The 26,041-nt window shown below is 44.7% G+C and overlaps 1 protein-coding gene across 1 annotated transcript; it reads right to left on the reverse strand.

Annotated features, from left to right (window-relative positions):
• Positions 1-9,975: 9,975 nt before the first annotated feature.
• LOC137547295 (putative gastrointestinal growth factor xP1) lies at positions 9,976-22,618 on the reverse strand. The gene is made up of 3 exons (XM_068270724.1): positions 22,482-22,618; positions 17,961-18,107; positions 9,976-10,181 (listed from the first exon to the last, which is right to left on the reverse strand). Exons 1-3 carry the CDS (start codon positions 22,561-22,563, stop codon positions 10,168-10,170), a joined length of 243 nt encoding a protein of 80 aa, XP_068126825.1. The 5' UTR covers positions 22,564-22,618; the 3' UTR covers positions 9,976-10,167.
• Positions 22,619-26,041: the final 3,423 nt, after the last annotated feature.

Below are 26,041 nucleotides of genomic sequence, written 5' to 3' on the forward strand. Positions count from 1 at the left end.
TTGTCCCCCTGTCACTCCGTTTATGCAAACTATACACGCTTTACAAGTTTAAAAAATTCTTCCGTACATTTGAATAGAATTAGTGGTTGAGCACTTTAAATGTCGCTTTGTTGTCTGATAAAAACGTTGCATTTACCGTAGCGCAGAAGCCTGTGTGAAGCAGCCCTGAATAGTTACGTCACTGACTGTCCTAACAAGAGCAGACAATCTAATCCTACCATAGTCATAGTCTAATGTCCTACCATATTATTATTATGTATTTATGTAGCACTGAGACCTTCTGCAGCACATTACAGAGTACATAGTCATGTCACTGACTGTCCTCAGAGGAGCTCACAATCTAATCCTACCATAGTCATAATCTAATGTCCTACCATATTATTATTATGTATTTATATAGCACTGACACCTTCTGCAGCACTGTACAGAGTACATAGTCATGTCACTGGCTGTCTTCCGAGGCACTAACAGTCTAATCCTGCTATGGTCACAGACTAATGTTCTATCATATTATCATTATGCATTTATATAGCACTGACATCTTGTGCAGCACTGTACAGAGTACATAGTCATGTCACTGACTGTCCTCAGAGGAGCTCACAATCTAATCTCTACCATAGTCATAGCCCAATGTCCTATCGTATGAATCGTATGCACTATTGCACTGGCATCTTCTGCAGCACTGTACAGAGTACATAGTCATGTCACTGACTGTCCTCAGAGGAGCTCACAATCTAATCCTACCCTAGTCATAGTCTAATATCCTACTTATTATTATTATTATTATTATTATTATTATTATTATTATGTATTTATATAGCACTGACATCTTTGACTTCTTTTGCAGCACTTTACAGAGTACATAGTCATGTCACTGACTGTCCTCAGAGGAGCTCACAGTCTAATCCCTGCCATAGTCATAGTGTAATGTCCTACCATATTATTATGTATTTATATAGCACTGACATCTTCTGCAGCACCTCACTGTAACTGCTGCATCTACACTGCCAGATTTTGAGCACAATTAGTCACAGCATATGCATACAATAGCAGTTATTATCAAGCCTTAACATGTAGCAAACAAGTAGCATCCATGACAGTATTTTTATTTTTGCTTAGAGAAGGGTCAGGAAGCATTTTAATATCGAAAAAAGTGTCAAGAAGGCAATATAAAGCTTGGCTGGCAAATAAGCTTTTTGTACCGAGGTATACACATAACCTGCATAAGGAACAGTTTTTGACACCTATTCAGGAAGGGGTTCTTTACAGTAAGAATGGTTAAAATATGGAATATATTCCCACAGTAAATAGTAATGGCAAATTCTATTTCTACATTTAAAGGGGGCTGAGGTGCTTTCCGAATTTACCATAAGGCACTGTAGGCACTTGCCTATAGGCACCTGATAATGGAAAGGTGGTTCACTCCCCTTCCCTCTTGCCTTTCCTATGCAGAGTCCCGAGCGGTGTGTAAATGAGAGGTTCCTTACCTGGGTCTTGCAAGGTCGGATTTATACTTTCTTGCAGTGTTCCTTCAATGTGCAGCACCCCCTCCTATTCCTTGTGCAGCCCCCTCTTCCATGTCTAACATTCATGTACAGCAGCCTCCTTCAGTTGTAAACAGGTCCCTTGGGCAGCAGCTCCCGATTTCCATATGTTTCTCCTTAGGCCTCTTTTCCACGGACTTTTGATAGGCATTGAAATGCCTCTCAATCTTTCACAACTGCTCACTGCTGTCTGATAACTGCTGCTGAGCACACACACGTGGAAAAGAGGCCTTATTTGAAACCTCTGTATTCCATTTGCAGACCCTTCTTCCATATGCAGCAATCCCTCTTCCATGTCCAGCCGCCCCTAGGCCTGCTGCCGCCCAAGGCCCGGGCCTTGTTGTTCTTTCCAGAAATCCGCCCTGCAGGCTTGTGTGATGGACGAATCATTCACGAATGTGTTTTTTTCAACCCAACTATGTGACTGTGTGACTGTGTGACTATGTGACTGTGAGTGCCCTATCATAGAACACACACAGTTATCGTTACATAGTTACTCCCCCAAAGGAATCCACCAAGCTCTTGACAGACTCCAAGCTCGTGACTGCACTCCCTGGACTCTTACGCAGATTTTCTGCATGAACTTGCATGGGGTTAATAGTATGTAAGCCATCTGTGAGATGTGTGAGAAATCTGTAGCAGAATTTATACTTATTTTTACGTCATTCATTTCCTTGCTAGTTCTTGTGGTATTTGGCCCTATGTCACAGTTCAAGTCCTGTATTCTCAAGTTAATAAAGCAGTGCCACCTAGTGGCAAAATATGAAATAACATGCAGGTGAAACTAAAAATTTTAATATTGTTCAAAAATCCATTAATTTCAGTAATTCATCTTAAAAGGTGAAACTAATATATAAACTAGGAAGCCTTTGCAGGTGGTTTGGATGAATTAGCTGATTAGAGTCTGACACTTTGAGCCGAGAATATTGAACCTTTTCACAATATTCTAATGGTCTGAGATTTTGATTTTAGGGGTCTCATAAGCTGTAAGCCATAATCATCAAACTTATAACAAATAAGGGCTTGAAATATCTCGCTATGTATGTCATGAGTCTATTTCATAGAGTAGTTTCACCATTTAAGTTGAATTACTGAACGAAATCTACTTTTGCACGATATTCTAATTTTTCGAATTTGACCTGTATGGCTGAAACCTCAAATTGCGCCAGTTCTGAGGGGCTTTCATTGATAATTGCACAGTGATTGTGTCCGCTTTTCTAATGTTTTCCAGTCAAGCAGGATTTGTGCTATTTGATGAGTCGACCAGAGTTGCTACGAAAATGTGATTGCAACTGCACAGATAAATTAAAAAGAGAGAGAAAGAAAGGAATATATACTCTGTTTAAAAAGATTGTGATTTAAAAAAAGGAGACAAAGACAGACACTTATATAGCGCTTTTCTCCTGGCGGACTCAAAGCGCCAGAGCTGCAGCCACTAGGACGCGCTCTATAGGCAGTAGCAGCATTAGGGAGACTTGCCTAAGGTCTCCTGCTGAATAGGTGCTGGCTTACTGAACAGGCAGAGCTGAGATTTGAACCCAGGTCTCCTGTGTCAGAGGCAGCGCCCTTAACCATTACACCATCCAGTCACTACATTTATTACTATTAAAAACATGGTGCTAGTGCTTAACCACTTCAGGACCGCAGGCTTACAGCCCCCCCTAGTGATCAGGCCATTTTTAAGAAAACAGGGCTGTGCAGCTTTGTCAGCCCTACAACTAAGCACACACAAGAATACTACCTGCTTTTCTTGTCCTTAACAGGACATTCTTCTGGAGGTGTCTGATCGCTCCTGCGATCCTTTGGTTTTGTTTTTATTCAGCTGACACTGTCTGAATTTCCCTCCGTCCCCCCTCCCTCTCCTTCCCACCCCCCCGCCCCGTCCTGATTTGACTAGGACGGCGATCTGTCCTCTTCTCCGCCGGCCAGCAATTCTGATTACATTGTCTAATACACGAGGCAGCTGCGGCGAACAGCACCGCCGCCGCAGCTGCCTCCATGCGGCCATCCGTCCGTCCAGCGTCCAGGACGCCGAGGACGGAACCTTCTCTCGTGCAGGGGGTCGCCTTAGCGCGCAGGCGTGCGCACAGACGGGACCTTTATGCGGGGAGGAAGCCCGTCAGCTGACCTGCTGGTCGGCTGACGTCAGAGGAGTCCCACGGCACCCAGGATTGGCTGATTCAGGAGGGGCGTGCCAGTGGGGTCTCCTCTGCTTCATAATCCTCCGGGCTTCATTCTCACACTGTCTGTTGTCGTGAATACTTGCGTGTTAGCGCTCAGACCTTAGACTAGATCCTAGGTGTTGATGCTAAGGATTTCACACCTAGTCTAGGATATTACTATATTGTTACTGTTTATTTGTTAGACTAGTTCCGAGGTGTTGATGCCAAGGACTTCACACCTAGACTAGGATATTGCTTATTATATAGATCTCCTGTGTATGACTATTGGCTATTACTCCGACTCTGATCCTGTACTTTTGCCTATCTGCCTTTTAGTTGCTGAACCCCTGCCTGAATACCGATTACTCTCTTGTCTCACGATTCTGTATCGATACGTACCTTCCTGTTGCTGAACCTCTGCCTGATTACCGTTTACTCTCCTGCCTCACGATTCTGTACCGATACTGACCTCTCTGTTGCCGAAACTTGCCTGTCAGACTACTCTACTCATCAGTGGGCCCTCGCCACTGGTGAGGTGCTAGCTTCACCAGCGCCTCTGGTGAAGTTATTATTTAGTGCAGTCCTGGTTGTGTCTCCTAGGCTGCAGTACTGTCTGACTCACCCACTTCTAGGGTGATCACTCGGCTGTAGTACAGTCGGACTCACCTGTTCCCAGGCAATCACTAGTGCAGTACTGCTTGTGTCTCACTCGGCTGGAGTACATCCTGAATCACCCGCTCCACGGGAGATTCTGCCTCTTCGGTATTATTTTCTCCAGCTTGCTGGAGCTTGTACTCTAGTGCACCTCTGGTGAGGTCTCATTAAACTATTAAAGTTACGGTTGCACCAAATCACTACACACTCAGCTCTTTGTCTGCTATACTGGTATTATTGGTGATTCTGCAGATCACACATAATCAGGTATAGCGTCTGCATTATTGGTGATTCTGCAGATCACCACATAATCAGACATCTGAACTACGACACAAGATCGTTACAGATTGCCAGCCATTCTGATTAACAGCCGTGTGTTCCTTGTACAGCGCTGCGCTAGATAGCAAGGAACAATCGCGCATGCGCGCGTTCCCTGCTAAACTGCAGCTCCAGGACATTGAGGCCAATTGGCGTTAAGCGGTCCTGGGGCTGCCCCCGCGGTCACGCCCATCAGTGTGACATGGTCGTTAGGTAGTTAAAGCACACCTCCCAACTTTTTGAGATGAGAAAGTGAGACACTTATTATAATTTATTATTTAGTATTTATAAAGCGCCAACATCTTCCGCAGTGCTGTACAGAGAAGTCACTGTGCCCATCGCCTGGTATACAGACAATGTTCAAAGCAAACAGAGGCAACAAAAGACTAAAATAAGCTAACAAATCAAAGAAATTTTTTTACATACTCCAAAATTTTGTGCAACGCGTTTTACAGCGTGACCCTGCTTCAATATATAAACGTAGCATATAACAGTTGCAGGTATAAATTACACCAAGCGCCCGACAGAGTATTAGTATACTTACTTTTCATTACTCTTTGAAATTACAAGTTCTTACTACACTATATTGGGCTCTCGGTGTCCCTTCTTTTGTACCTGGTATACAGAGATCATTGTACCCACCACCACCTGGTATAGAGAAGTCACTGTACCCACCACCTATCCACCACCTCTTACACACAGGCCACTGTGCCCACAACCTCGTACCTGGAACGGAATGGTAGCATTAGCAAGGTCCGGAGCAGTGTGTTATCTGCAGCCGTGGTCACTGATGCAAATAATTAGTTTGCATGCACATTACATGCATACTGTAAATAATTTGACAGGACGTTTATTTGATTGGTTCATTTTAAAGCTGCCTATAACTTACATTTACTTTGTAGGTCACTGTCTAGTTGTGGTGCTGCACGAGTAAAGCAAACCTGTGACTTCAAAAGGAGAGAACGTCACATACTTTGGTAGAGGGAAGACTCTGGATCCTCCAGAAGCTTCTCATGTTCTCCTCAAGACCACTGATCCACCACTGAGACCCTCTGGAAATGTGTAGCTGTGCTCTAGTCCACGAACAAGCGCAGCCACACTGCGCAGTAGCACGGGTCTGTTCAGACTCAGTGGAAAATGCTGAGCCCAGGGGGCATAACAATAGACCCTGCAAGGGATGCAGCTAGCAGCTACGGGGGGGGGGGGGGGGGGGAGACTGACAAATTAGGGCACAGAGTGAAAAAGCTTTCTGCTCTCTGCACAATTGTTTTAATGACTGCATCTGTTCAGCCACTGATAAAGAATCATACATAGTTTTGCAGACAAAGGTTTGTAGACGGTCCCTAGTATTCAGTGTTCAGTAGGGTCGTGTGTACAGCACTGCTCTACTCCCAACCTTCCTACCCCTTCCCAAGTGCTGTGTACTGTAGTGACGCTGGAGGAGTCTGCAGAGCCAGTTCTGATCTATCAGAGATGGACAAAGTGAGTGCAATAAGCTGAGGCTGGGAGCACACTCCTCTGTTGGTTTTCTGTATGTAGCTTTTACACACCCTGTGTGTCTGTATGTGTGAAAACATGCATGTTTTATCACAGAAGCTAATTTAATTGGCAGACAAAATGCATGCAGTGCTTGACTGCTGTCAAGTGTGCACTAGCCATTGCCAATTGAATAACATTGGTTCTCAGTTTACCAGTGCAAAAAAACGGGAGGAGGGGGTCCTATCCAAAGTTTTACAGGGAAGCCCCGTGATTTCTAGTTACGTCCCTGGTTGAGCTCAAGCGCCTCCATGCTACTGAGCTTGTGCAAGGTGCCCCGCGACTATATAGTGCGAGGCCCCCATTCATGGTCGGGAGTATGACCGCGCACCTCTAGACAAGCCTTTGCTGAAAAAGTTCGGGTTATCCCAGCACTGGATCAGTGGGGGCAAGGGGGTGGGGCTTCCCTCTACAGAGGTGAGTATCTAAATGGGGATTTTTTTCCCCCCTACAGGTGCACCGTAACTTTCAAGACAGCCAATCAAATTAATTAAATCCTTTATTTTTTCCAACCTGCATATTTTCCACATGAGAGAGAAGGAAGGTTATTGGTTAACCTGGAGAGTAATGCTCTCTTTCATACATTTCTAGATATGGGACTTGGGTGACCAGACACCGGTGCCTATAAATATTAGAACCACGAAGCAGAGAGCATTTTTTACATAAACATGTTCAGTGCTGTTTATACAGAGACATTTTCCACACTTGAGTAGATAGGCTGCAGGTGGAATGACTGTATAAATAGAGCTGGAGGAGTCAGGAGTCAGGTTATCACAGCAGGCCTAGGCAGAGTTTACATGTGACAGGAAGACTATGAGGACCCCCCGGTGTTATTTTATAATAGAGGCTGGAGATGTTCACACTGATATATTTCATATGCACTCTAATAATTCTCCCATTACAAGGCTAAAGGGGAACTCTGCCATTAGATCAGGCAATGAACAGGAATAGGTCAAGAGACGTTATCTGCAAAATAGTTGCAGGGCGGAGCTGTACGCGTGCCAGGATGACATCATTGTGCACATGCCCAGAACGCTCCTGGCCGCATGCGCCTGCATAGCAGTAGCTGAGCTGCGGCAGCGATTTAGGGTAACGAGGAGGGAGACACAGGACAATGAGGGGAGAGTTGGGCGTGAGGACTGCATCTAATTCATGCCTGCTGCGTAGGAGATAACTGGCCGCCGGGAGACTTGGGCGCAGGATACAGCCGGTATATGGCTGATCCTGCTGCTGCACAAGTCCCGGCAGCGGTAATTACTATTCCCCCTCTAGGTCCATGTGGATAGTGGGGAATTCGGCTTCCAGCTATTGCTGGCGGATGAATTATTGTGTTTTAAATGTAACTTCAGCTCCGTCTTCTGACGGCGCCAAAGTTACTCTCTGTGCGCTGCTATAGCTGTAATTCCTATTACGGCCTATGGTGGCGCCCAAATCTCCTGCGCTGGATTGCTTGTGTCCGTGCCTGCTCCCCCGTTTTTCAATTACCCTTTCGACTCTGGTATCATTTAAACTGAACACATGTCTATAGCACACACTGCTTTACACGCACATACAGCTTCACATTTTTCGGCTGCTTTGCTTTGTTGGATGTCAGCCATGATGGCTGGGGGCTGAACTAATGGCAGCCAAACTATCATGAGAAATTTGCTGTCGAAAAATTTGCTGAAGTGAAAAAAAATGATGATATAATGAATTGGTTGTGTAGCACAGATAATTACTGGAAGATTCGTAGCAAAGGAAATATTATCATATTTTTTTCAGTTATATAGGTTTTAACATTGCATCATTCTATAATATTTGCAGTTTACACACTACTCAGCATTCTAAATGATTTTACAGAGCAGGCCAGTGAACTTTTGAACTGTCCTCTGAAGGAAAAAAAAATACAGTTAGAGACACTTGAGATAACAAGCTTCAGAAGACAGAGCTCTCTGTGACTTTGAAAGTCATGGAGCTCAATGGCTCTTTTGCATAGATAACAACTCGAGCTTCTTAACTCTTCCTGTACTGGAAACAATATTAGACTTATGTTTCTGCTCCTAATGTTTAATTTCTTAGGTGTACTACACAACTTATTCATTATATCGTAATTTTTTTTTCACTTCAGTGTCTCTTTAAACCATGTCTGCAACTTTCTTAAAGGGGAACTGAAGAGAGAGGTATATGGAGGCTGTCATGTTTATTTCCTTTTAATCAATACAAGTTGCCTGGCAGCCCTGCTGGTCTATTTCTCTGCAGTAGTATCTGATTAAAACCAGAAACAAGCATGCAGCTAGTCTTGTCAGATCAGACTTATAAGTCTGAACCACTGAAACACCTGATCTGCTGCATGCTTGTTCAGGGGCTATGGCTAATAGTATTAGAGGCAGGGGATCAGCAGGGCTGCCAGGAAACTGGTATTGTCTAAAAGGAAATAAACATGACAGCCTCCATATACCTCTCTCTTCAGTTCCTCTTTAAACTCTAAATCTGAAATCTTACTGAAATCCACCAAGTTCTGTTATTATGGCTGTATTTATTATTACTATTATTATTATTTATATAACACTTACACAGCACTTTACAGAGTAAATGTTCCAGTAAACTGTACCTGTCTGGTTATGTTGATGTTTTGTACTGGACCTGTACAACTAATCCTAATTAGAACTATCCTGGAGTCCATGTCCTTATTTTGTGGTTAAAAATCTCAATCTGGAGTCTGAGCCATGTTTAACGTCGCATGTACATGGATGGCTGCTGTTCATTCAGCTCCCATACAGAGAAATGATGATTTATTGAAATTTTCATCAGTAGCCCACTATCAGGAGTGTCTGGCAAACAGAATTTTTATTACCTCTAATTAATTTTGAGGAGAGCTACCATTGCAGCCTGACTTCTTTGACTATACAGGTTTATTAACCCTTCCAATGAAAAATAAAAATAGACAATGAACACAAACAATTTTATGTGTTGTCAGCACTATCTCACACTCACTTGCTCCACCCCTGAGGATCTTACAATGATTCTCAGGGCACACACAGCACAGACAGTAGCTCCATTCCGAGGATCTTACAATGATCCTCAGGGCACACACACAGCACAGACAGTAGCTCCTCCCCTGAGGATCTTACAATGATCCTCATGGCACACATAGCACAGACACTAGCTCAACCCCGAGGATCTTACAATGATCCTCAGGGCATACACAGCACAGACACTAGCTCCACCCCGATGATCTTACAATGATCCTCAGGGCACACACAACACAGACACTAGCTCAACCCCGAGGATCTTACAATGATCCTCAGGGCACACACAACACAGACACTAGCTCAACCCCGAGGATCTTACAATGATCCTCAGGGCACACACAACACAGACACTAGCTCAACCCCAAGGATCTTACAATGATCCTCAGGGCACACACAGCACAGCCACTAGCTCCACCCTGAGGATCTTACAATGATCCTTAGGGCACACACAGCACAGCCACTAGCTCCACCCCGAGGATCTTACAATGATCCTCAGGGCACACACAGCACAGACACTAGCTCAACCCCAAGGATCTTACAATGATCCTCAGGGCACACACAGCACAGACACTAGCTCCACCCCGAGAATCTTACAATGATCCTCAGGGCACACATAGCACAGCCACTAGCTCCACCCCTGAGGATCTTACAATGATCCTCAGGGCACACACAGCACAGGCACTAGCTCCACCCCTGAGGATCTTACAAATCACACTTTCTCCTTTGCCAAAATGAATTGTGAGACTGGTATACATTTCTAGAGTTGCAGTTTTATTACTTTAAATATGTGCCTGGCTATAAAACATTGAAAAAGAGGAAAAGTCTTTAGCATTAGTCAATCATCTGATCATCAGATAGGGAGAGATCTCAGATCGTCGTGTTGAAGTGTTAGATGAGACGATCGTTCCACTGGCAGTGACCGGTTTCTTCATCCAGTTTCCTTTAGAGGAGGCATTCTGCGGTAAGAGGGAAACATGTTTATCAATGTTTGCCTGACAATCAAAATGAAAGAACAAATGATGCTTTACCTCGATTTTTCCAAACTCAACCAGGTCCAAAATATTTCTATGACTTACTGAAACTGCTCTTATGTTTTTAACTTCTCTGATTTAAATTGTAAGGGGCTCATACACATAGCCAGTTAACAGTGGTGTGTCTTCTGCCTGTCAATTAAGCCTGGTACAAACATCCTATTTTGATTGGGCAATAAATGGATAGTTTTACCACTTCCATGTAGTATACAAGCTTACCTACATAATCAATCTATACTTAGTATTCAAAAATGTAAACTATGTGAAAGTGGTAAAATTGGCCAGTTATTGGCCAATCCAAATTGAAGGTGTATACCAGGCTTAAAGCGGACCGAAACCAAACATTTTTTTTAATTCAAAATATTTAGTTGCACTACTCTGGCACATACAAAGATAAGTAAACACTCCTTCAGGCCTATGAGCATTTCAGTGCATGCTTTTCACCCTTCTCTTTTAATAACTAGGGTTATACTGGGGGCAGCCATTAGCAATTCCTCCATTGCCGGACACCTTCTACTCCACCAGTTTGCTGGATTCTGTCCCGGCAATATGAAAGGAAGGGAGGGGTTCCTCCAATAAATGTAAAATATTTTATATTTGTCATCATGCAGCTGAAAAAAGGCGGCTATTTATTATTATAATTTAGAAAATTGATTTTATTTCTGAAATCTTGTATTTTTGATTTGGGTCCACTTTAACACTTTTGTGATTACAAACGCTGCCATTTAGTTGAATTAAACTGCAACTAGACTGGGCAGGTACAGCAATCTCATGTGAGTCAGAATATATGTCCGCTGCATTGCCAAGTGTATAATTTGGGCATGCATAGCTCCCAACTGTCCCTCTTTTGGAGGGACAGTTTCTCTTTGGGAGCCCTGTCCCTCTGTCCCTCTTTCCTCCTCATTTGTCCCTCTTTCTGGACTTTGTCCCTTTCTATGTAAATATATATATAAAAATGTGTTTCATTGACTCTAAACTTTATTCCCATCCTTTAAATTCATATATTAGAAACCTTAAAGGATACCCGAAATGACATGTGACATGATGAGATAGACATGTGTATGTACAGTGCCAAGCACACAAATAACTTGGCTGTGTTCCTTTTTTTCTTTTTCTGCCTGAAAGAGTTAAATATCAGGCATGTAAGTGGCTGACTCCGTCCTGACTTGGAGAAGAAGTGACTACAGTGTGACCCTCACTGACAAGAAATTTCCCTTTTTATCTTTCTTTCTTTCTCTCAGAAGCCATTTTCTGCTAGGAAAGTGTTTTATAGTTGGAATTTATTATCAGTGAGGGTCACACTCTAGTCACTTCCTGTCTGAGTCAGGACCGAGTCAGCCACTTACATACCTGATATTTAACTCTTTCAGGCAGAGAAAGAAAAAAAGGAACACAGCATAGTTATTTGTGTGCTAGCCACTGTACATCTCATCATGTCACATGTCACTTCGGGTATCCATTAAAAAGTTATTATGAAGGAAAATAAACCAGGATAGAAAGGACCAGTGTGGTTTATAAAACAACTTATTTTTCTTATGAGATCTTTATAGTATGTGTGACTAGGAGTGTGATGGGGGTGTGATCATGGGTGTGACAGGGGCGTGGCTTGAGTGTCCCTCTTTCTCATCTCAAAAAGTTGGGAAGTATGGGCATGGGCTGTCAGCTATGATATGTACTAGGGTGGAGAGGAGCGGGGCACATGTAGCTACCATACTGGGGAGGGAGGGAAGGGGCACATCTAGATACTATAATGGGGTGGGAGAGCGCACATTACTGAATAGAAGGGGGGATGGGGGCCTGGTCCCAATTCCGCATGATCCCCGGATAGGGGCCCCGTGATCTGTAGTTCTGCCACTGATGCTTTGCCTTGAATTATGTGTTTACAATGGCAGTGAATGAAGCATACTTTCACTGTACTGTATGCCCCACTGTATGGTCACACCACACTGTTATCATGCAGTGCGACCTGTTGGGAATGTTGTGGAGCGATTGAATAACAATCGCAACACAGCATCATGTTTAACCTTTTGGGGACCAAGGTAGTTTGAATTTACGTCCAGCTGGTGGTGCTGCCACCCTGACTGGACGCTTATTCAACGTCCGTGCTAACAAACCATCCCGACGCGATCGTGCAAACCGGAGAGGGGAGATTAAGCTGACATCGCGTATGGCTGCTGATCACGTGATCACTATGATCGCCGGCGGATCATAGTGATCACTTACAGAGCTGTGGTGGTAGGGGGGAAAGAAGAGGATCCACTCACCTTTCTGCTATTCCCCCGACGATAGGCGCTCCCCACCGCTCTGGCCGGCATCCCTGCTGTATTGACGCTATGTGTCGGGTCCCGGCTTGATGACGTCATCAAGCTGTGGCCCGGAACTAAGCGTCAGTACAAGCCGGTAAGCCAGCGAGAGCGGAGGTGTCTACAGCTGCTCATCGCTGGAGCCTGGGAGGTGAGTAAAGGCCGCTAGCAATACGGGGGACACCTGGCCACCCAGGGGGGATCATATCTATGTGCCCACAGTAGGGATCCGGCTGCCTGACCCCCCCCCCCAAACGCACCCCCCTGGCATATAAAATGCCTGGTCCTTAAGGGGGGATAGGCAGCCGGTCCTGAAGGGGTTAAAGTGTGAGAGGTGTCACAGGCCTGATTATTAGTTAGTACATTTACTACAATAGTCTTTCCTGCAAAACAGTAACTTATAGTTTTATTGTCCTCCTGTATATAGTTGTTCTGGTGAGGTGCCTGTGCCCTCTCCTTGTGGAACCATCCTCTAAACCAGAATTTTGGCTCCACCCCAATTCCCCAGTTGGTCACGTTGCTGCTCCTGTTGGAGCTTAGTGGTTTGTTTGTTTGTTTGTTTGTTTGTTTTTTACACTCCGCTAGGGAGCCAGTATAACAGGTTAGAACTCTTTACTAAAGGAAGACATGCAGAGATATACTATACATCAACATCAGGAAGTGCAGCTTGCTTACAACAGAGAGAAACACAGAGTGAATAAATACAGGAAACTGACAATCTCATAAATATCACCATGATCTTTTTCTACAGTGACATCTTGTGGCTGTTTTACCACACTGCAGTTCAAGTCAATAATCCTGTTGATACTTCCAACAGCCGGAGACGTAGCTATGGGAGGGCAAGGGGGAACATATGTCCCCAGGCGCAGCACTGTGAGGGCGCTCAGCACAGCCGTTGCACCCCTACATGCATGAGAGGCGGCTCGCTGGCTGACCAAAGTGCCCCTGCTTCTCCTCCCTCTGCAGAAGCGATTACAGCAGCAGAATAAGGCTGTCTAAAGGGGGCACATCTGGCTATCTAAACAGGGTGAAGGGAAGCACAACTGGCTAACTAAGGCCCCATTCACACTTGCGGTTCGAGTCCGCAAGTGTCCGGGGGTCTGGGTCCAGGGGTCCGGGGGCCGTAAAGAGACCGTACGGGTCTCTGCGGTGGCCACAAGTTGCGGATCCAGAATTTATCAGTCCCGGCTACAATAAAGTAGCCGGAACTAGATACATTGCAGTGCCGGAAAGGCACAGCAAGCCGGATCAGTGAATAATGGCGCACAGTGCCTATGCATAAAAATGGCGCCGCATTAAAAAGATACGCTTATCGCTATTTATCGTTAGTACTGCATAATAATGGCGCACAGGGAAAAAAGAAGAAAAACGGCACACACTAACGTTATTTATCAATAGTGGCACACACTAACGTTATTTATCAATAGTGCCGTTCATTTGCCAAACAGCAGACGTTATTGCCCACAGTAACGTTATTTATCAATAGCGCCCTACTTAAGCCAAACTGCAGACGTTATTTAACTGCAAAACGGTGAATGGATTTAATGTAACACTGTCAAGGTTAGGGTTAGGCACTAGAGTTGGGCCGAACCTCCGATTTTAGGTTCGCGAACCCTGTTCGCGAACTTCCGCGAAAGGTTCGGTTTGCGAAAAAGTTCGCGAACCGCCATAGACTTCAATGGGGAGGCGAACTTTCAAAGTTTTAAAAAATTCTATCAACTGGAAAAATGATAGAAAACATGTTTCAAAAGCTTTAATACCTGGAGCCACACCTAATTCAGTGAAATACACATCACTGCTGGAGGACCCGCCCACCCTCCCTCCTCCAAGCAAGGTCCTTTATACCATTTGCCTACCTACACTAATTAGTTATGGGACAGCTGCTACACTCTCTGCTAGGGAGATTTTAATTCCTTCCACCTCCCTCCTCCCTTCTACCTATTCCCTCCTCCCTCCTACCGGAGGGAGGAGGGTCTCTTCTGCCAGGGAATTATACTATTTTAAAAACCAGTATACATCATACCATAGCTGGTACATCATACCATAGCTGGGAATACATACATGAGTATACATCATACCATAGCTGGGAATTGAACCCAGATCTCACTGTGTGGTGGACACATCACCCTAAGCACTGTACCACTACAGAAGTAAGTGAAACTAGCCTAAAATTTAACATTTATGCTCAATGCAATAGAACCATTAGGTTGCTTAAAGGAGAACTGTAGTGAGAGGTATATGGAGGCTGCCATATTGATTTCCTTTTAAGCTATACCAGTTGCCTGGCAGCCCTGCTGATCTATTTGGCTGCAGTAGTGTGAATCACACCAGAAACAAGCATGCAGCTAATCTTGTCAGATCTTACAAAAATGTCAAACACCAGATCATACCATAGCTGGGAATCAAACCCAGATCTCACTGTGTGGTGGGCACGTCACCCTAAGCACTGTACCACTACAGAAGTAAGTGAAGCTAGCCTAAAATTTAACATTTATGCTCAATGCAATAGAACCATTAGGTTGCTTAAAGGAGAACTGTAGTGAGAGGTATATGGAGGCTGCCATATTGATTTCCTTTTAAGCTATACCAGTTGCCTGGCAGCCCTGCTGATCTATTTGGCTGCAGTAGTGTGAATCACACCAGAAACAAGTATGCAGCTAATCTTGTCAGATCTTACAAAAATGTCAAACACCAGATCATACCATAGCTGGGAATCGAACCCAGATCTCACTGTGTGGTGGACACGTCACCCTAAGCACTGTACCACTACAGAAGTAAGTGAAGCTAGCCTAAAATGTAACATTTATGCTCAATGCAATAGAACCATTAGGTTGCTTAAAGGAGAACTGTAGTGAGAGGTATATGGAGGCTGCCATATTGATTTCCTTTTAAGCTATACCAGTTGCCTGGCAGCCCTGCTGATCTATTTGGCTGCAGTAGTGTGAATCACACCAGAAACAAGCATGCAGCTAATCTTGTCAGATCTTACAAAAATGTCAAACACCAGATCATACCATAGCTGGGAATCGAACCCAGATCTCACTGTGTGGTGGGCACATCACCCTAAGCACTGTACCACTACAGAAGTAAGTGAAGCTAGCCTAAAATTTAACATTTATGCTCAATGCAATAGAACCATTAGGTTGCTTAAAGGAGAACTGTAGTGAGAGGTATATGGAGGCTGCCATATTGATTTCCTTTTAAGCTATACCAGTTGCCTGGCAGCCCTGCTGATCTATTTGGCTGCAGTAGTGTGAATCACACCAGAAACAAGCATGCAGCTAATTTTTCCTTTTAAAATAATACCAGTTGCCTGAATTGCCTGCTTTTAGCCACAGCCCCTGAACAAGCATGCAGATCAGGTGCTCTGACTGAAGTCAGACTGGATTAGCTGCATGCTTGTTTCAGGGTGTGATTCAGCCACTATTGCAGTCACAAAGATCAGCTGGACTGCCAGGCAACTGGTATTGTTTACAGGAAACAGCCATATCACTCTCAGTTAAGGTTCCCTTTAAAGGAGAACTGTAGTGAAAGGTATATGGAGGCTACCATATTGATTTCCTTTTAAGCAATACCAGTTACCTGGCTATCCTGCAGATCCTCTGCCTCCAATACTTTTAGCCCTAGACCCTGAACAAGCATGCAGCAGATCTGGTGTTTGACATTTTTGTAAGATCTGACAAGATTAGCTGTATGCTTGTTTCTGGTGTGATTCACACTACTGCAGCCAAATAGATCAGCAGGGCTGCCAGGCAACTGGTATAGCTTAAAAGGAAATCAATATGGCAGCCTCCATATACCTCTCACTACAGTTCTCCTTTAAGCAACCTAATGGTTCTATTGCATTGAGCATAAATGTTAAATTTTAGGCTAGCTTCACTTACTTCTGTAGTGGTACAGTGCTTAGGGTGACGTGTCCACCACACAGTGAGATCTGGGTTCGATTCCCAGCTATGGTATGATGTATACTCATGTATGTATTCCCAGCTATGGTATGATGTATACTGGTTTTTAAAATAGTATAATTCCCTGGCAGAAGAGACCCTCCTCCCTCCGGTAGAAGGGAGGAATTAAAATCTCCCTAGCAGAGTGTGTAGCAGCTGTCCCATAATTAATTAGTGTAGGCAGACAACTGAGTCAAATGGTATAAAGGACCTAGCTTGAAGGGAGGGTGGGCGAGTTCTCTAACACTGAAAGCAGTGTGTTTGACAATAACATGTCTGCTGACAGTGAAATGGAGGTTAAAAAATTTGCTCAATATAGCATTATGGGGCGAATCGAACTTCCGCAAAAGTTCACCTGATGCAGGCGAACGCGAACCCTCAAAGTTCGCCTGGAACCGTTCGCAGGCGAACCGTTCGGCCCAACTCTATTAGGCACCACTGGGGGGGTCTTAGGGTTAGACACCACCAGGGGGGGTCTAAGGGTTAGGCACCACCAGGGGGGTCTTAGGGTTAGGCACCACCGAGGGGGGTGGTTAGGATTAGGCACCACCAGGGGGGTGGTTAGGGTTAGGCACCACCAGGGGGGTCTTAGGGTTAGGCACCAACCGGGGGGGTCTTAGGGTTAGGCACCACCAGGGGGGTCTTAGAGTTAGGCACCACCAGGGGGTTTTTGGGGTTAGGGATAGGTACAGAGAGGGTTCTGTGTGTTAACGCTAAATAACAATAAGGCTTTAACGTTAAATAACAATAAGGCTTTAACGTTAAATAGCGATAAGCGGCAAACGGATTAGCGGCAACACCGTGCGCCATTATTCTCGGGCGTCATTTACAGATGGATCCCCGCAAGCAGGGGGGATACCGGCGTGTAGTCCGGGCCCCCCAAGTGGCATAGGATCGGTGCTGGAAGCATCGGTTCCTATTGCCAGTGTGAGGAGAAACATCCATTTCCCATTGCACATCATGGGCACATGCTCGGGTCAGGATCCGGCCCGGGTCCGCAGCCGCACGAGGACGTACGGCAAAAATGCAGCAAGTTGGAAAAAAGCCGGAACGTCCCCGGGCTGCGTTACCGGATCGGATCCGGACGGTCGCACGAGTGTGAATGGATACATTGATTAACAATGTATCCATTCACCATCCGCTGTGTACGGATGGTTCCGGGTCTGGAAGCCGGACCTGGAACGCTAATGTGAACCAGGCCTAAAGGGGCACACATTTGGCTATTTAAAGGGGGGCACATCTGGCTATCTGAATGGGGTAAGGGGGCACATATAGCTATCTAAATAACTTTAGACTCCACCCATGACTATATTTTGATGTGTTGCCATGCCCATTTTGTCCAGAGCGGGGCGCAAAAACTGTCTTTCTCCCGGGAAAACCCTGAAAATCCTAGCTATGCCTTTGCCAACAGCTCCTACGCCTCCATATTGTTTTGCCTTTCTCAGAGTTTCTCTTACCGTCGTTGGGCTTGGCGTAGAAGCACCAGATGGCATCGGATATGGTGTTGTCGAAGCAGCAGCCTCTGTTGAAGCACTCCTGAGGGGTGATGCCAGACGCTCCGCAGTTCACTCTGGCTACTGGTAGAACGTTACATTGCTGCTGAGCTGTGTCCAGAGAGAAAGAACAGACATGAATCATAATCTACACACATCTCATATTTAAATCTAATTACAACAGAGAGAAAATGTGTGCATCAACCAAGTGAACCTGACAAATCTGGCTTTGCAAATTTGGCCTGTTGGCTAATCACGAGACATTGCTCATGCAAATATATATTTGCTTTCGCATGCCTAAATATGCAGGGTCAAAAACCAAAAACCGCAAAACAATCGCCCTGCGGGAATTAGTTCATGCTACATAGCACTATCCAGGGGCGCCACGAGGAGGCTTCCCATTCACATCTCATATTTGTAGCAGCTATTGCAGCACATTAATATCAGTTAACCTTTGTTTACGATTTGCTTGAAACTTCTTAAAGGGCTATTATCACGAAAGAAAGTAGGCAGCTAAAATTTGACTGTCCATTTCCTCATGTGGAATTCTCAGGGTTTGCTTTGTTTTCAACAGCATTTCCTGAACAGTAGTTTCACTGCCAAAATATTAAGATATCATCCAGCCTCCCTACTCACTTGCACACTATATTGGCCTCAATTCACTAAGCTTCTCTCCTGTCTTTAATAACGTTTCTAAAGTTATCACCATGGTAATGAGGCATGTAGTATTCAGGAAACATTTTACCTCAGGCAAACCTAAAGTTAACTCTTCAATCCTTAAAACAACTCTAGAATTCTAAAGTTAAAGACAGGCTGTTAATTAACTGCGTGTGAAAATAACTACAGAGGATATAACTTAACTACAGAGGATGTAAATTAACTACAGAGGAGGTAACTTAACAACACAGGAGGTAACTTAAGGAATGAAGAGATAAGATAGCTCTCTCACTGTGTGGAGGTAAGTTTTCTCTTGCCTTATCATCTCCAGCATAATCTTAGTGAATTGAGGCCATTGTCAGTTAGACTTTGCAACTGCTGTTCAGGAAATGCTGTTGAAAACAAAAAAAACCCTGAGAATCCCCCATGAGGAGATGGACTGGCCCAAAACCTGTCGGTTCTGTCAGATTTTAACTGCCTACTTTTTCACGATAGTGGTCAATTAATTTGCTTTGTAGGAATCGATCAGAAAAATGGTGAGAAATCAGATCGGACCTGTGGGTCCTGACAGATTGCTGTCTGTGAACCCTGTTGACTTTGTGGGAAATAACAGCTTTTTTCCAACTGGCAAGCAAGCAAGCATCTCCCTCTGTGCATGGAACTCTGAGTAACGAACATTCCATACAGATCACCTGGAAGAACTAAAGATGTCGCCACCAGTGATACATTTCAGAATGTAAATCAGGGAGAGGAAAGATTTTACAATAGGCAAACACTGACTAAATGATTTATAAGTGAATATTGTAAAAAAAATAAGCAATTGTATTCAATACTTTAATTTCACTACAGTTCCTCTTTAACCACTTAAAGACCACAGCCCCCCCCCCCCCCCCCCCCAAAGACCAGGCCATTTTTCATAAAAATGGCCACTGCAGCTTTAAGGGCTCGCCGCAGGGCACAACTCACAACTCAGCATACAAGTGAACAAGTTTTATTCCGCCCCCTCCCCTTTTCTTCCCACCAACAGAGCTCTCTGTTGGTGGGGTCTGATCCCAGGTGTTTGTTTGTTTTTTTAATAAATATTTATGTCTTTATTTTTCTAATATTTTTTCCTATTATTTTTTTCTCTTCCCCCTCCTTCCCTCCCTCCTCCCTTCAGCCAATCAACGCGATCGGCTGTGATAGACTTCAGCCTATCACAGTGGATTGCTTTTGTCCCTCTGGAGGGGGCAGCCGAGTGACACGGCTGTCACATGTACATCGCTGCCTTAGATTGCAGCACTGTACGTAGTACATAGACGGCCGTCTAACCATCTTCGCCGTCTAACAGTCTCCAAGCGGCGGTCGCCGCTGGGAGACTGAAGGCGGAGCGGAGCCCACCAAGCAGAGACGCGCTCGCAAAAGTATGATATTACGAATTGTATGTGTAGTACGGGTAATTCATAGAACATCAGTAGCAAAGAAAAGTGTCTCATATTTTTATTTTCATTTATATAGCTTTTTTTTTTTATAACATTGCATCATTATTTAATATTTGCAGTTTACAATACAAACTATACTCTGAACTTTCCTGCTCTGTTTCATAGTTTAAAATACAAAGGGTCATTAGCTCAGCAGTAAAACCTTAACAAACAAGAAACAGTGGGATACAGGTTACATAGTTATTTGGGTTGAAAAAAAGACAGACGTCCATTGAGCTCAACCAGAAAAGGTTGAGATAAGTGCTTCACAAAATAGCACTGCTCCCTGACTAAATTAGTCGGAGAGCTCAGAGAAGCTCTTTTGCATAGATAATAACTGAAGTTTTTTAACTCTTCCTGTACTGGACACAATATGCGACGCTTTTCTTTGCTACTATTGTTCTATTTCTTAGTTGTACTACACATAAAATTCCTTATATCATAAGTTTATTTTCGCTTCAGATTCCCTGTAAGTGACTCTTTCCTGTAGATGTACCGGGACTCACAGCGGTTCCATGATATTTTTCCTGTGTACTCTGCTAAGTCATTCTTCAAGCTAACATCTGTTTAACAAGGGTAATAACTATTATTTACATACAGCCGCTTCCAAAGCCGAGCTTACTTACAGTGACATTATTAATCTGCTCGCTTCCTAAATATAGTTTTTAACAATTTAATTAAACAAAAGGGAAATTATGCAGTCATTAGAAATCCCTGGGCAGTTGCCGGGTAAGTGTTTACTTATATCGGCGCGCCGCTGAGTTCATTCCCGTGCTGAGAAAGTTTTAAATTTTGAGCTAAGTAAATAATGGGGGTAATTTTAGCCTTTCCACGAATGACGCATCGCCGCCTTGTGGCCACGCTGGACGGTGAAGATGATTTCTCTCGCTGGTGGGTTGGCCGAGCTCAGATCTGCGAATCATGCGGCAGGTTGTGGAATTCATTCATTCTATTTCCTAGAAGGGCACATTGTATATACGGTATACTGTACACGTGCCAGTTCTCCAGGAAGACCTGTAAATAATTCATCTGTTCATCTGTATTTGTGTACTTCTATCTGTCAGGGTTACTCAAAGAGTCTGTTCCAAAAAAATAACTGATGGTAATGGAAGGCTTATGGTACCATACACGATACAATAAAAGCGTTCGATTTTTCCGTTTATTCAATCTAAATCAAATGATCGAATACAATGAAAGTTGAAAATATTTTCTTTTTCGATGAAGAAATTTGAACGATTATCCCCCTTTTTGAGAAAAATCTGATCGGACATGCTTGAAAAATCTTTATATTCGATCTAACGGAATCATCGAACTAAATTATCTACAAAAATTATAAAATATAAAATTATAAAAAAAAAATATGAAAAATTGTACCATGTATGGCATCCTTTAGAGTGCAATTCAACTATCCTATATAATAATAGGTGCCTCCAGTATAGGTTAGCCAGGCACAGGTGCCCCAAGTATAGGTAGCCAGGCATAGATGCCCCCAGTATATGTAGCTAGGCATAGGTGCCCCCAGTATATATGTAGCCTGGCACAGGTGCCCCCAGTATAGGTATCCAGGCATAGGTGCCCCCAGTATAGGTGGCCAGGTATAGGTTCCCCCGGTATAGGAAGCCAGGCATTGGTGCCCGCAGTATAGGTAGCCAGGCATAGGTTCCCCCAGTATAGGTAGCCAGGCATAGGTGCCCCCAGTATAGGTTGCCAGGCACAGCCAGGTGCTCCAAGTATAGGTAGCCAGGCATAGGTGCCCCCAGTATAGGTAGCCTGGCATAGATGCCCCCAGTATAGGTAGCCTGGTATAGGTTCCCCAAGTATAGGTAGCCAGGCATAGATGCCCCAAGTATAGGTAGCCAGGCATAGGTGCCCCCAGTATAGGTGGGCAGGCATAGGTGCCCCCAGTATAGGTAGCCAGGCATAGATGCCCCCAGTATAGGTAGCCAGGCATAGGTGCCCCCAGTATAGGTAGCTAGGCATAGGTTTCCCCAGTAAAGGTAGCCAGGCATAGGTGCCCCCAGTATAGGTAGCCAGGGTATAGGTGCCCCCAGTATAGGTAGCCAGGCATAGGTGCCCCCAGTATAGGTAGCCAAGCATAGGTGCCCCCAGTATAGGTAGCCAGGCATAGGTGCCCCCAGTATAGGTAGCCAAGCATAGGTGCCCCCAGTATAGGTAGCCAGTTATAGGTGCCCCCAGTATAGGTAGCCAGGCATAGGTGCCCCCAGTATAGGTAGCCAAGCATAGGTGCCCCCAATATAGGTAGCCAGGCATAGGTGCCCCCAGTATAGATAGCCAGGTATAGGTGTCTCCAGACCTAGGCCTAGACATACTGTGGACTGGATTTAGCCCATCCTTGAACTGAACTTACTCAGTGCAGCCTGTCCATTTGCAGAGCTGAAGGAGCCGACGATCAGGGCAATGGCGAACAAGCAGAACACCCGGTATTCCATAGTTGGTCTCTGGATTGGTCTTGCCCTGGACAGATGGAGATCGATGTAGGCTGGTGTGTCCTTCCTGGGGGTTATTTTATACTCCCAATCACCAGACTTTATCTTTTATCAGCTAACACTGATTAAGGCGTGTCTCCTCCTGGGATGGACTGACACAATGGACACAGTTATTTTCAGGTCTTTGCTTTGGCACGATGGACTGGTGATAGCACCTGTGAGTCACTCATCATGTTTTCCCTTTGGGTGCTCTGCTCTGTTATCTCAGGTACGAGTTGCCAAATTTAACACTCAGCCAGGGTGGGAATTTCTGGACCAAGCCAAGGTGTTGTGCAACACTAACATCTAAGTTCAGTAAGTTTACAGCCCAAGGCGAGGAACAACTTTATTTTAGTCTCTGGAAGTGTAAAGGGAGGTTGGAACTACTGGGCTGAAAGGTTCGATGAACAAGCAAATTCCTGCTTAAAGAGACTCTGTAATAAACAATAAAACCTGGATTTACAAAAAATAATGAGCCCCACCCCTTTAAGAACTGATTTGTGCAACTTGCCTGGCAAGGAGCCAGCAACTTACAGGGAACCTTAAAGGAGTTCTTTCGCGAAAAAAGTAGGCAGTTAAAAAATGTGACAGATGACAGGTTTTGGGCCAGTCCATCTTTTTAAGGGGGATTCTCAGGGCTTTCTTTGTTTTCAACAGCATTTCCTGAACAACAGTTGCAAGATTTAACTGACATAATAGTGTGCAAGTGATTAGGGAGGCCGGCTGGTATCTTGCTATTTTGGCAGTTAAACTGTTGTTCGGGAAATGCTGTTGAAAACAAAGAAAGCCCTGAGAATCCCCCTTAAAAAGATGGACTGGCCCAAAACCTGTCATCTGTCACATTTTTTAACTGCCTACTTTTTTCGCGAAAGATCCCCTTTAACTGAGAGGGATATGGATGCTTCCTTTTAAACAATACCAGTTGCCTGGAAGTCTCAATGCACATACAAAATCGTTTTAATAACAGCCTTAGCTACATGTAAATTGCACAACACAATTAAAAACCCCACAAGAATAAAAACAACAGCACCTGGCCAGGATATGCGCGATTTTATCTAAGAGGGACCAGATCCAGTTACCCGCAAGGTGTAATCGCCCAGCCGCAGCCTACTGCTAAAACCACCTAGCAAACTAGGATCAATATGGTCCTCAGCCACCACCTGGACACCGCACACACTGTGTTATATTGCCAAAACCCGCTTTCTGTGACTGGAATGGCATGTTGCTGCAGTACTAGATGGCCATTAGTTTTGAAGTAGCTACTGCAGACAAACAGTTCATGCACTGGCATTTGAGGACAGGGGGTCACAGTATGGCACATTCAGGCTTCACAAACTTGTAGTATCTTGCGGCTGTACAACCTATGATACTTGCGCACTTCAGTTGGTTAGCTCCGGCTCACGGGGCCCTCCGTTGACTGCAGTGCACTGGATATAAAGAACTTCCTCCGCCGCTGTACAAACAATCACCTCCATCTGCTTAGGCCTCAGCGCTTCTGGAGCTGCGTTATCCACTCATGTGCAAGGAGCCGGGTCAGTGTGGACAGCATTACATGTGGGGACGCTGCGCGGGCATTCCTGCAGTAGCCACGCCCACCGACGCATTTCACCCCGCCCACGGGGCTTTTGTTTGTTGCTTAAACTTTTCCTTTTACTGGGCTTGCCTAGTTTAGAATCCCGACAGCCCTGGGCAGTGAGGGACTCCAAAGATAAGGAGCACCACTAATGAGGTCAGCAGCAGGTAATCTAGGCCACCATAGGCTTCATGCACAAAATATTTTATCACTTTAGGGGTACTAGTAAAACTAAAATGAACCTAAAATTCGATTCTCACCTATGGAGAAGGAAGGTTCTACATCCCATATAGCCTTCCTGGGCCTCTGAGCGTGAAACGGTCCACCTGCAACCCTTCCCGTTGGAGTTAGTTGACCAACTGGTTGAATCCACCTTCAAGAGTCCTCAGAATTCTTTAAAAGTGCTTGTGCCCCCAAGTGCTTCAGAAGACAGGGGACTCCAAATCGTGCATGTCAGAGTGCACACGCGCATGTGTAACATGGAGCATTCAGGGGCACAAGTGCTTTTGAAGCCTACCAAAGACTCCCGAAAGTGCGTAATTTCAACGTGGGAGGGCAGTGGACTGAGAGCATGGAGAGAAGACCGGAAAGGCTCTATGACCATGTTCCCCAACTTGTCCTCAAGACCCACCAACAGTGCATGTTTTGTGGAAAGCCACAGAGGTAGTTAATCAGCTCGACTGTGACACTAATTACCTCACCTGTGCATGTTTGTGGTTTCCTGCAAAACATGCACTGTTGGTGGGCCTTGAGGACAGGGTTGGGGATCTCTGCTCTATGAGATCCAGAGCCTTCCCTCTCCGAAGGTTTAGTATCAATGTTTTATTTTCTTTTTAGGTATGGATCACGTTTGCTTAAAATGAGATTAGTAGATAATTGGTGAAAACGGAGGCGCCAAATTAGAATAAAATAGTTAAAAACTGTTTAAAAGGAGGGGGGTAGGTGGACACCTCCCTCAGGTATATAATGACCAGCCAATGAGTCCTATTAAAGAGACAATAAAATTTATTATAAGCTCTCTAAGTATGCAACGCGTTTCACGGGTCTACCGCCCGCTTCCTCAGGCAATCAAAGTTGAAAATACACATTGCTGTGTCAATCAATGGGCCAAGCGCCTACTGTGACACGTTGCATACTTGGAGAGCTTATATCCACCTACCCCCCCTCCATTTAAACAGTTTTTAACTATTTTATTCTAATTTGGCGCCTCTGTTTTCACCTATTATCTACTGATCTAGTCCACCTTTGGTGGAGGGGTGTATCCCCTATTCTTCCTATCTACAGAGAGCGACTTCTTACTACCTGAGTGGGGTCAGGTCATAATTCTTCCCACCTGCACATCCAGTGGTTGCCTTTGAGGTAACCCAGCCTTGCAAATATATCACTTTTATATTTTGTACTATACTCTTTTCATCTTGACATACTGCACCATAGTGGGCTCTCGATTCTTCACTTTTTGTATCCTCCTAAGTTAAAATAAAATTAGGTGAACTGGCGGTGCTAAAGAGGGAGTGTGACTAAATATCAGACTGCAAAATAGTGTGAGCGTGTGAAGAGTTCATCTAACACAGTCATTTCAGGACGCTGCTACTGTCCCGATAGCTAATCAAAGGTCAGAGGTATCGGTTTACAAAAACAAACATGATTCTGTTTAGTCACATATGCCAGCGTAGAGGCCAATATACAGTAGAGGTTCTCCTGGAATCCTATGGGCTTGATTCACAAGGCGGTGCTAACCTTCTTAGCACGCCTAAAGACTTTTGGGCGTGATAACCATTGCAGTAAGTTGGTTAGCACCGTTTTGAGGAATAAACTCGTGCGCAAAGTCTGGTGCGCAAAGTCTGGTGCGCGCCCTATGTGTCCTTCCAT

This window comes from Hyperolius riggenbachi, chromosome 2 (assembly GCF_040937935.1).
Source record: "Hyperolius riggenbachi isolate aHypRig1 chromosome 2, aHypRig1.pri, whole genome shotgun sequence".
Classification (NCBI taxonomy): Eukaryota; Metazoa; Chordata; class Amphibia; order Anura; family Hyperoliidae; genus Hyperolius; species Hyperolius riggenbachi.

Coding starts and splice junctions, on each gene's coding strand:
- LOC137547295 (XM_068270724.1), bottom strand. CDS start 22,563: ATGGAATACCGGGTGTTCTGCTTGTTCGCCATTGCCCTGATCGTCGGC. Junction 18,108..22,481: donor AAATGGACAGGCTGCACTGA/GTAAGTTCAGTT, acceptor CTCTGGACACAG/CTCAGCAGCAATGTAACGTT.